The 12,620-nt window shown below is 37.6% G+C and overlaps 1 protein-coding gene across 1 annotated transcript in view; it reads right to left on the bottom strand.

The window, feature by feature from the left end:
• The window catches only part of LOC107602546 (syntaxin-binding protein 5-like), a 28,311-nt gene that overhangs the window by 542 nt on the left and 15,149 nt on the right, over positions 1 to 12,620 (bottom strand). Inside the window, exons 13-20 of the mRNA XM_016295077.1 lie at positions 11,286 to 11,348; positions 8,340 to 8,387; positions 6,720 to 6,770; positions 4,744 to 5,025; positions 3,780 to 4,149; positions 2,444 to 2,609; positions 2,224 to 2,335; positions 107 to 327 (exon numbers count right to left, since the gene is read on the bottom strand). Of these exons, the coding sequence (XP_016150563.1) occupies positions 107 to 327; positions 2,224 to 2,335; positions 2,444 to 2,609; positions 3,780 to 4,149; positions 4,744 to 5,025; positions 6,720 to 6,770; positions 8,340 to 8,387; positions 11,286 to 11,348 (1,313 nt within the window). The remainder of the gene's footprint in view (positions 1 to 106; positions 328 to 2,223; positions 2,336 to 2,443; positions 2,610 to 3,779; positions 4,150 to 4,743; positions 5,026 to 6,719; positions 6,771 to 8,339; positions 8,388 to 11,285; positions 11,349 to 12,620) is intronic.

Raw genomic sequence — 12,620 nt, 5'->3', positions numbered from 1 at the left:
CAATGATTGTAATGCACATAAAATGAATTTATGTAATACATAAATGTTTAGCTATTTTTAAGAAGTGATTCATCTGTTATTGGCGTCAATGGTGGTAATGCTGTACCTCATGAGCGTGTTTGGAGAATGAGTCAGCGCTGGCCATCATGGCTGCCGTCCGCTCTTCCACCTCACTCAGTTTTTGCCCTCTCTCATCCAGCGCTATCCGAGCTCGAGCTAGATCACCCACGATGCCTGACGCTGCCCCCTTCATGCCTTCTATACCCCCAGGACCTGGAATGTGCTGAGCGAGACTGCGTGGTGCTTTTCCGGCTCCTGACTCGCCGACTGAAACACAAATACAGAAGCAGAGTGTGAAAAGAAGAGGAAAGAATACTGCAAATGAGGTGACAGCACAACAGAACACAAATGAGCACTCTGTTACGACAACATAGTGAAGATGCCATTTTTGAGAACAGAGCTCATTAAGATGGCAAAGAGGCACAGTACAGTAGGCTAGATGTCACAGTTGTCACCAGTGTTATTTTTGCATTATTTATTATACAAAAAATATATATATAATATATATATATATATATATATATATATATATATATATACATTTTCAGTTTTAGTAATTTAGCTATTTTAGTCATTTTAAGTCATTTTAGTAACTTCCTTCACCTTATTTTAGTTGACAAGACCACATTTCTAATTTTCTGTTTAAGTTTTTTTAAGTTCAAGATTTTCATCTATTTATATTTTATTTAAATTAACAAAAACTTTTTTTTTTGTATTTTTAGTTAACAATAACAATATTTGTTGGCACAAGGTCTACAGTATATCTCAGTAAGTAGATTTTATGTCAAAATTTCTCTATGCAGTATATGTAATGTATGTGATTGGTTGGTTTCAAATGCCTTGTTCAAAACCCTGTTGTATCTTAAAGGTGTCATAGGATGCCCATTTTCCACAAGTTGATATGATTCTTTAGGGTCTTAATGAAAAGTCTGTAACACAGTTTGGTTAAAATTTCTCAACGGTAGTGTAAAAAACACCTTTTTTACCCTGTCAAAAACAGCTCTTTTCAGAGCAAGCCGTTTTGTAGCATTTTCCTTTAAATGTTAATGAACTCTGCTGACCCCGCCCCTCTCTGAGGGACTGTTTACTTTAGCAGCATTCATCCTGAAACTTGCTAACTAGCACATTATTAGGAAAGGCGATTTGCAAAGATTTGTTAAAAAACCTTATACTCACTTCTTCTGTAGGTCAAGCTGGATCACGAATGATTCGCGCGAACTTAGACGCATTTATGTAGATCGGGGGCGCATTCCCTTCAAAAACAAATGTAATCCATTGTGTCTTCAGCGGCTCAGATGTTGGGAGTAAACGACGACTGCTATGTTCATTACTACATCCAACAACAGAACACCTCAATCGCTTAGGAGTCATTCTTGTCTACATCTGCTCCAGCGGTGAAACAATGGCGGACTGATGACAGCTCACTCAGGGCGGGTCTAAAGTAAGACGCCAGTCCAGTCTGTGCTGAAACGCTACTGTCAATCAAACTATCGTGGGAGGGGCCTGTTTTTGTGACGTCACACAGACAGGCATCTGAGATCGGCTCGATTTGAGAAAGGGGTACATATTTTAGTAGATTAACAAAAAACCACTGGGTGGATTTTTATCATTATAGGGTGGTTGTGTACACACACTGCCAACACACATTTCAGTTCAAACAACTTGTAAAAGTGCATGTAGCATCCTATGACCCCTTTAATAATTTCTGTGAATCAATCAATAATCATTATATTTTTGTAATAGCTGTTGGGTAAACAAGTGAACACCACACACAATAAAATACACTGGCCTACATGCCAGTTATTTTATATGTTTAATGAATCTCAAGTTGCCAATGTGTTTTAGATGCTGTAATTTTGTTGAATGTATTAATAATAACAATTTAACAATGACAATAGCAACAATTTTGGCTTTTCAATGGCTGTATCCATTGTGTCTGGGCAATAATTTGTGCCTACTGAGAATCTGACTTACAAAAATTAACCTACTCTGAAAAATATATTTACTGGAGTAAAAACACAACTGTGACAACTAGCTCCAGTCTCCCCACATCTAAATGGTCATCTCTCTGTTTGTGGTCTACATTTCTACCACATTGTCTTTGCTGTGATACTTCAATCAAGAATCTGAGGGTAAAGAGCAGATAATAAAAAAAGAACTCACAGAGCTCTTCTCTGTCTAGAGACTGTGCTCCTCCTCCAAAAAGACCCTTAAAGAATCCTCTGTTAGGAGCTTCAGGCGTCTCCACTGGAGTAAACAGCTCACCTAGCATCTCCTGTTACACAATCCAATCATCATCATTATCGACATCTTCAACATCGTCATAAATACTGTGCAACAGAAGAGTCTAGAGAAGAACAGTTCATGAATATGTTTTGCTCACCTGTAAGTTCTCGCAGACCTCCTGGCTGTAGGTGATCCTCTGGATCTCAGTAGGGGAGGTCAGGTACAAGGCCTGGCCGAGATTGGTGAAGCAGAATGTTCTCGCTATCCGCATATCTGTCAGAGGTAGGTAATTTACATCCAGCAGTGGTCTCAACCCTGGCAGACTGAAACAGCATGACACAGAGAGACATTTCTTCAGCTCTGGGATTTCTCACCTTCTCTATTATTCAAGAACTGCAATGCTGAGACTGTGGCAGTTCTTATTTTGTCCTTCAAAATGCTCCATTAAATTACAGGGAACAAACATTAGGGACATTTGTAGATGATATCTGCACTAATACCCCCCAAGGTCCTCATGTTTGATGGTTAACTGTGACCTTCCTACTGACAAACACATACAGATGTTTGTCTGCCTTTCTCTCCTCTGAAGATTTATAAGCCAAAGCGATTCAGAGAGCAATACAGTGATTAGATCTGTGTTGGAATAGCTACAGGCCCCCTGGCTCTGACTTTGCTGAACAGTGGAGCAAGACGACAATATTGTATACTAAAAATAGCCTTATTTCCACATTTTTCTGCATGTGCTGCAGTATATCAATATCATGCTACAAACAATTCCTCACATCAGTGAAACAATCACCAGGTAATGTGCGGATAAACAAATCTTTAAAAGCTGACTGAGTAAAAGCAGTCTTGAATAGTGTAGCATTTAATATACTGTATGTTATTTAATATAAATTATTTACACTATGTTTAAAATGACATTACAGTGGTCTGTCAGTTAATAAATGCTAATAAATAAATAAAACATTTCTTGAGCCCTAAATCAGCATATTAGAATGACTTCTGAAGGATCATGTGACACTGAAGAATCAATTACAGTACATTTTAAAATATATTAGAATAGAAACATTTATTTTACACTGTAATAATATGTCACACCTTCACTGATTGTACTTTATATTTTTAAAATAAATAAATAAAGCCTGGTTGAGCATTAAGTGACATCTTTTAGAAACATTAAAAATAGTACCAACCTCAAACTTTTGAAAGGTAGTGTATGTATAATTGTTTTTAAATAAAATGAAAAAGTTTCCCATGTTTAGTCATGCAGCTTGCTAATTTGATATCTAATAGTGTAAAAATAAATATATAAACATAACATTATATAAAAATGTTATACCCTATAATAATAATAATACCTCTGTTTTCCTTTTCTTAATCATGGTAGATTAATAGATTTTTAAGTATTTACACATTCCAACACACAGTTCCAATTTAATGCATTTTAATCAACCCTCATCTGGCTTATGTTGAAGGGCATCTTCTCTTACCTGAGGGTCATGATGTGTCCATTGGCACAGAAGCAGGCCACACAAATGCCAGTGTTCATCTGTACCACATCTGCCCGCAGCACAAAAGATGTTTCGGTGATGCTGTGTTTAAATACACAGGTCTGAGAGGGCAGGGATATGACTTTGGCCTGTTTCTCAGAGCACACCACAGCATACTGGTTTTCATTCAGTTCCTGGGATGTGGATGGGGACACAGACACCGGCCGTCTCTTACGGGCCTTGTCCCGCTCCTCTCCGTTGGCCGGGGCGTTGGGTTCGTACCATGGCTCAAAAGCAGAAGGGAGTAGAGACCCTGTAGAATCTAGGAAAGCCATCCGGAGGATGCTACCCTTCAACCTGACAAGAGTACCTGTACAGAGAGGGTTGACATGTCAGAGTCAAACAACCAATCTTCAAATTAACGGAATAGTTGACCCAAAAATGTAAATCTGCTGAAATTTTCATCCAAGATGCAGATGAGTTTGTTTCTTCATCAGAACAGATTTGGAGAAATGTAGCATAACATCACTTTCTCACCAATGTATCCTGTGCAGTGAATGGGTGCCGTCAGAATAAGGGTTCAAACAGCTGATAAAATCATCACTAAAATAATCCACAAGTAAACCACATGACTCCAGCCCAATAATGAATGTCTTGTGAAGTGAAAAGCTGTGTGTTTCTAAGAAACATATTGTTATTTGATGGACTGAAGTCGTGTGGATTACTTGTGTATTATTTTGATGTTTTTATCAGCTGTTTGGACTCTCATTCTGATGGCACCCATTTACTGCAGCGGATCTATTGGTGAGAAAGTGATGCAATGTTAAATTTCTCCAAACCTGTTCCGATGAAGGAACAAACTCTACATCTTGGTTGGGCTTAGGCTGAGTACATTTTTAGCAAATTTAAATTTTTCAATAGTTCAGTTGAACTATTCTTTTAAATCTCTAATGTGCTAATTTACCACAAGGAGAGACCATGACTGGCTGCAGAAGCCTCTGCTCTCCAGCAGGGGGCATGTTGAGAGAGATTGCCAAGACTGTGCCCAAAGACGTGCCAACCCACAGACTAGGTGTAAGTCCGCCATCTGCTTTGCGGTTGTATGTCTCACAGAAATGGAAAGATGTGACGGCCTCTCGTGCTTCCTTGTCAATACTGGTCACACTGGAGCTCCGTGAGCGGCTGAAGGAGTTGTCCCTGTTGTCTAGGGGTATGGAACCCCGCGGGGGACATACAGAGAGTAGGACAGTAGAGAGAAAAACACAAAAAGGTAAAGCCCCCACTCCGAGATGACAACTGATAGATTAACATCATTGCTTTTTCCATATCTGTGTAACAAAACAGCCCCTTGGCCTTGAGCAGAATTAGGATCTAAATAAATGTTTTGCCTTTGTGATTGTGGTTTATGCACAAGTTAAAACATTAAATATCCTTCAGTGGTGAGAAAATGACCTTTGATGTGGGAAATGAGGCAGTCTCTCCAATGTGATGGAGACAAATGGTATTCCCAGGATTGGGATTACCAGATGCCCTATTTTCCCGGAACACTTACATATTTTAGACCCTTTTACCCGACCCCATTTATTTGAAAATTGGCCCTACTAGAACGTATTCTAAAATAAATCTGCATCTGGACATGTTAAAGGGGTCTGAAAATGGGACTATTCTGGGAAAAACTAGACGTCTGGACATCCTATCCAAGAAAAACAAACAAATAAATAAATAAATAAAAATAATGTAAGAGTGTGGCAAATGTAGTTTCCATTAATATAACATTATATCTACCTCACTGAAAAGATACATACCGTTCAAAATTCCGGTAAGATTTTCTAATGTTTTTGAAAAAAATAAAAAATAAAATGTTTTCTATTTTAATATATTTTAAAATGTATTTCTGTGATGGCAACGCTGAATTTTCAGCAGCCATTATGCCAGTCTTCAATGAGTTGCCAGTGAATGTATTGCTGTCCATTTGAAGTAAAGAGACTATATTATTTGTCTGTTTTAATATAGTACATAGAATAATACTTCCAGAAGCAATTAAGGACAATTATATTTGAAAAGATACATGGTCATTGTATTGTATATTAACTGTATCGTCAACACAAGCCATTTATTTCTTAATATTGTCAGTGCTAAAGAAAGTTGTGCTGCTTAATATTTTGTGGAAACTCTCATTATAGATGTAATTTTTGATCAATTAAATGCATCCTTGAAATAAAATAAAATAAAATCACTAATCCCAAACTTTTGAACAATTGTGTACATTTAAAACTTCCCTATTCAAAACAATGATCTGATATCCTGTCGAAGTTTATATATGGTAATAATATGTGAGGGGAAAATGATCTTCATATCAGCCCTATACATTTGATTTTCATTTAAAATCAGCCGATTCCAGAATGTACTCCTTGAGGGAATTCTCTTAAAAACACTGCTGCTGGAAACTGATGACAGAACTGAAATTGATACTGAATTAAATACCAGCAAATGCTGAACTGGCAAATGCTGACTTGTGTTATTCGGGATAAGAGTTAGGAAGACTGACAGAACACCCTGACTACATGAAAGTAATGCAGTGGTTTTGGCCATGCTTATGTGTACCATTTACATATGGAGACAATCACAAGCCTTTTGATAAACCAAGTCATACAGTCATGAGCCATATGTACCTGTATGTCAGGCCCAAGAATCAATACATAAGAAAATCAGCTTCAGATGGAACTTTTCTGATAAACTATATTTCATATCTCATGTTTCAATGTCAGAAACTCAGTATAAACTCTGAAAGTGTGGGAATTCTGACGCCACCTTAGTCTTTGGCTAACTGACGTGAGATGTTCAAAGCGAGTGAGCATGTGGACTCTCCAGTTTCTGATAATGTGCTGATGGACTCCACATTCAAAAGCTGTGTAGCATGAACACAAAGTCAAGGCTTACCCAAGTCTGGCTTTAGCTCAGTAGGCAAGCTTAATTTCCGTGACATCTTTGCTGGAAAAAAGAGAACACCTCTCTTTACAAACACATTGAAGCCTCAGTAAAAGCCATGCAATGCTTGAACTAGTTGTGTTCGAGAAAACACCAAGGCAACATAGCTAAAGGGTTTTTTAATCATCCTGAGGGACACAAATGCTTCAAACAGGACAAAGGAGACACTGCAATATTTTTTAGAGAGTCAGAGACAAACTGCATAATGCTGCATGCTGGACAAACAGTTCTGGGATGTAAAGCCCTGAAAGGAAAATAATTAACATCAGAACAGACAAAACAATCATTCTCAGCACCCCATGCCACAAGCATGCACCAAACAGGAGAATACAGAGTAGACATTACGGCTTATATGCATGATTTTGTACATTTTGTAAAATTTTGTATACCCTTGCTGCATAGGTATCTGTTGACTTATCGATTGTCTTTCATAAATAAATAAATTACTGGCAGATGAACGTGTGACCTTGTTTAACCTTAGCTGTTACATTATACATTTATTGTCCAGCAAAAATATCTAAACATTCTTAAAACAAGACAAATTTACTTAAGAAACAAAATTGCATAAAATCATCTTGTTTTTATTTGAATACTATTTTCTAATGTTCATTACAGCTTTAGATTCAATTTTATTAGATTTATTTTACAAGGTTTATGTTTAGTGATTAACTGAATATTATTAACTAAATGTTAAATATAAACTAAACGTTAAATGTAATTATTGTACTACATAGATTTTATTCTAATTTTTTAACACTACTAACCATGACCACTAAACATCCAATTTAATTTAAATTAAGCTTAAAATAAGACAAAACAAATATGTAATGTGGTAAGAAAAAAATTAAATATATATATACACTCTTATATATATACACACACATACACACACTCTTAAAATAAGTCTTATCTAAGACAGTTTTGCTTCTCAAATATATTTTTTCCCTTTAAGGAAGTTAAGATATTTTAAGTGGACAGCCAAAATAATCCCTAAAACAATTATTTAAAATGAAAGTGGGTTTTTTTGCAGTGTAATGAGCTCAGCAGTGATCAAATCATTAAGAAACCAACAAAACAAAACGGCCTTCACAGCTTGTCTATGTAAGAACAACTAAAGAAAACGAAATGGTCAATTACCCAAAACTATGTATCTGTTTCCTAATAGTACTCTACAAAAGCATTTATAAAGTGAATACCGTGGCTGGTTGCAATCCATCTAAATAAATGTGTATTTTTCTAAATCCTGTGCTGGGATGTACAGACATAAAGTGACAGGAAGTACAGGAAGACAACAAACCGAAAAACCTTATTTCCTACTGACAGACAATTATAGGACGCAGCCACTGGTGTGTGGCAAAAGAGAAACGCCTCAAGCAAGTCACCACAAGCACATTTCACCATGTTACATGCGTGCTACATGAACGTAGCATGCAGTGGGAATTTCCGTCAGGGTTATTCAGGTAACTGTTTCTAAGGACAGCTGCTTCCTCTGTTTTGTTCATACATAGAGACAGAGACAGCGTGGTTGAACAAAACCAGTGGAACCTCTTCTACACCGTCATCCAACCTTACCTCCTCTCCCTCCTCCATTGTAGAATTGCTGATGGTTTGACATGAAGACTTTTTGGGAGGAAGTAAAGCATATGAGCAGTTAGAGATATTTTACGCTTTTTGGGAGCCACATACAGCGCAGGAGAGCCATAACGTGAAAGATTATGTATCGACCTGGGTTGTTTTGTTTGTTATGCGTTTGGTTTGGCTTTCTGTGGCAGTCGCAGTCGCAGTCATTTGTTCTGTATCTGCCCAGTGTTACAGCAAGTGTATGCTGCTATTTGCACAATGATTACAGGGACCTTCTTTTAATATTTGATCAAACCACTTGCTGAGAGAAGAGCTGCAGAGGTCTGTGCTTTAACTGAAGGTTAAGTCATTTTGGAAACACTTTCTCATTCTGTTCTGACCTTTCGGAGAAAATTTTATCTCTATTTTGAGATCTGCCCCAGTCTCCAAGTGTGAATGTCACGCTCTTTGTAGAAGGAGTTTTTTAGGTTGTATTTGGCTTATCACGCCACCTTCAGCTGCGCTAAATGAACTAAAGAAAAAGAATGCAAATGCTTTAATATTACCTTGTCCTATCTGTGTTTTAACCTTAAATATTTTTGCATTTTATATTTGCATTCTATCCACAAAAAAACAAAGCTAATTTGAATAATGATGGCAAAATAATGCCCTTTTTCCCCACCCCAGAGAAAGATGTGATATTAAGCAAAGGTTAAGGATCTGGAGAAAAAAAAGGGTCTCCCTGGGACAGTGTTATTTATATTTGCATAACATGAATCTCTATGTGACACATCTACGATTAAATATTCAGTTACACAATTCAGGGACAGTATCTGAAAGCAATCAATACCTCATTAACTGCAGTCTAAAAGCACTCTCAACTAAGAGCGCTGTGTTTTACAGTGCATTTACAAGCTTTGGTTTTCTAGTAAATTTAGATTTAATGTGTCCTTTCCGCCCACAAAAACAGCTGTGTCTTGCTCAGAGTCTAAGCAGCTGCTACATTTTCAACTCTTTTGCACATATAATTTCAGAAACCACTTCCTAACAATTCATCCAGTGCGGTCAGTACCAATCTGAATGACTGCTGTGGAAGTTTCTTTTAGCAAATGCTTTGATACAGAGACAGTTTTGCTGAAGGGCACAATGGTGCTGCTCCTCAGGTCATGGATCACCCCTTCAGGGGTCTGAACCTATGACTTGCTTCTAGCTCAGATGTTTAACCACTATTCTCCCACCAGGCGTGAGCACCTTGTCACAATGTCAGTCACAATTACCATTCATCTCACTGCCAGCCATCATCAGTCATCTGTGGCCTTCGTGAACTTTTGTTCTCCTCCACAGACACACGCACAAAGTTTTATGATGTTACGTAAGGTGTGCCCTGTTAACACTGCCAATGATTTTCAGCAGAGGTTAGTTTAATACAGAGAGAATTACAAAATAAATGCACACAAGTGTATAATTGATTTTTGGTGTAATATGGATTAATTAGTAATGAATCTCAAAGGATTCACTCAAAAATCATTATGGACTCACCCTCATGTTGTTTTGTCAAAAAGAATAATAGTCTAATGTGTAAACATATCATTCAGGCTGGTTTTGTGAATTTGATTAATTAAATAAAAGAAAACTCATGAAGGGATGTCAAGATTTTCAGTAAATATTTTCAATGTTGATTTTTAGCCTCACACAAAACTACTGTAAGGCTTCAGAAGACCCGGGTCAGTAAGATTTCGAAATATTTTTTAATATTTAAAAAGATTTTTAAACTACTGTAAGGCTTCAGAAGACCCGGGTCAGTAAGATTTCGAAATATTTTGATACTGAAAGTCTCACCATGGCTGTATTTATTTGATCAAAATAAAACAGTAATATTGTGAAATATTATTAAAATGTAAAATAACTGTTTTCTATTTTAATATATTTTAAAAATGCAATTAATCATGTGATGGCAAAGCTGAATTTTCAGCAGCCATTACTTCAGTTTTCAATGTCACATGATCCTTTAGAAATCATTCTAACATGCCGATTTGATGCTAAAGTAACATTTCTTCTTATTATTAATGTTTAAAAAATATTAATGTTTTAAAAAAAATAAAAAATACATTGTATTTTCTAACAATGTATAAGTCTTTACTGTCACTTTTGATCAAATGAATGCATCCTTGCTAAATAAAAGTATTAATTCTTACTGACCCCAGACTTTTAAACAGCAGTGTACAGTTGTAGTCCTTTTCCAAGAAGAAATTAAGTCAATAGAGCTTTGGAACAACATGAAAATTAGTAAATAATGACAGAATTTTCATTTTTAGGTGAACTATCCCTTTAGTCCTGAACAGAGTAGTGTTGTCAAAAGTACCGATGTCGGTACTGACATTTTAAAAATGTGACAATACCAGCATTTCCTGCTAGCATTTTTAGCTTTGTTGTGTGGATTCTCAAACATTGGCCATTGTGTTCACGCACTCAACAGATATGTCTGTGATTGGCTACAAAGACCATTGCTTCACGCTCTTCACCAAGCGCTTACACAGATACACACAGGAGCATTTCAAAGAACGCAGAACTCAGAACTCTATCAGCGGATCCCTAATATATCTACTCATAGAGGGATCCGCTGATAAACACGGCTTTGATCATCGTAGCCAATCACAGACATATCTGTTGAGCGTGTGAACACAATGGCCAATCAGAGCTGTTTAAGAATCTGCTCAACAGTGTTTAAAATGCTAGAGGAAAAAGCTGGCATTGTCACATTTATAAAATTTCAGTACCGAATGGTACCGACATCAGTACTTTTGACAGCACTAGAACAGAGGATTTGACTGAACCGCTAAAACGCCCCCTGTGGAGCTCATATCATCTATGTTTCAGCAGACGCCAGTGTCAGGACTGATCGGTATGATGGTGGTAGGAGGCGGTATGGATTGTGGCATGCTCTGAGGGGCGTTTTACCTGAGGTGGGGGATTTGCAGCGATCCTCTGAGGTGGCTGAGCCCTCGCTAATGTCACAAAGCCCTGTAGAGAGAAAGAGAAACTATGTCACTATGGAAAGTGTGCCAGTGTGCTGTTACCTTGTGAAAAAGTAGTCTAAGATGTATTTTAGTAGACAGGACAATTGACTATACTCTTTAGTGTGAGGTGCAGTGTGTAGCCCTTGTTCTGATCTCAGAGTTGAGAGGCAGATGGGCAGACAGGAGCTGAACCCAGCTGCTCTGATCAGCACTATCCCTGTGCGCATATCCGACAGATCCCAGCCCCCCACTAAATATCACTCATTACCCCCCACACAAACACACACGTACACACTAGAAAATCTTACAACCAGTCCATAGCCTGATAGCCAAGTCCCAGCAATCATCTCTAGAGCCCTGCATTTCAGCCCGAGCCCGACGGGTCCCGACTTTTTTATGCCCCTCGGGCCGGGCTTCGGGCAAATTTTCACATCATAGTTCAGACGCGGGCCGGGACTCGTGCCTGTTTTAGGCTTCTCCTTATTTTTATATTTTAGACATCCATCAATTAGTGAAAAAAATTGCAGCGCTGGTGGAAACAACACAAGACCGTGCTAGGCTCAACGGTGTTTATTGTCCCGCCAGCAGCACTACGGTGCACCGTCAGCGCAGCTGAAGAGTTCTGCGTTCAAATGCACACAATAGGCTAAAGTTTGCTTCAAAGCACCGGCAAAAGTAATTACCATAAATAGTAAGGAGATATTTGAGTTATTTACTAATAAACTAGTGTTTTCTGAGTCGGTGTCGCAAGGACGAAGTTGCCGATCCTGACTCGCCATCTCCTCAGACATGCCTTTAGAGAGAAGTGCATCTTTACGGATTATGATTATAATGAAAGAGTTTTTGTTTTTGATTTGTTTTATTTCGTTAAGTAGTAATTTAAAGCTTTCTATAGATATATTTATCATGTCTGTGAGGCATGTATTCGCTGAGTATCGGTTCATTTTTGTGAAGCGCTCCTGTTCAAGATGAGACGGCAGAAAGCGCATCATGGTTTTTTTCTTTATTTTATAAAAGCACAACGTTTTGTTGATATTGTGAGTGCACACAAATAAAAGTAGACCCTTTACAGTTACGAATGATGTATTACTCTTACCTTTATGAGCAAAAATGACAGCGTATCCACTGAAAAAAATGCAAGTGATCGCGCTGGCGCCTCCATGTCCTGCAAAGTGTCTCCGCACAAACTATTGGATATAGCGCACATTTATCTAGGTTTAACGTTTAAACATTGTTATATGCTTGAACTGTTTTATATCTATAGATTTTATTTTAG

Source organism: Sinocyclocheilus grahami, unplaced genomic scaffold, assembly GCF_001515645.1.
Source record: "Sinocyclocheilus grahami isolate Dianchi unplaced genomic scaffold, SAMN03320097.WGS_v1.1 scaffold15.1, whole genome shotgun sequence".
In the NCBI taxonomy this organism is placed as follows: Eukaryota; Metazoa; Chordata; class Actinopteri; order Cypriniformes; family Cyprinidae; genus Sinocyclocheilus; species Sinocyclocheilus grahami.
The sequence above is the reverse complement of the archived record's forward strand: the minus strand, read 5'-3'. Positions and strand labels throughout refer to the sequence as shown.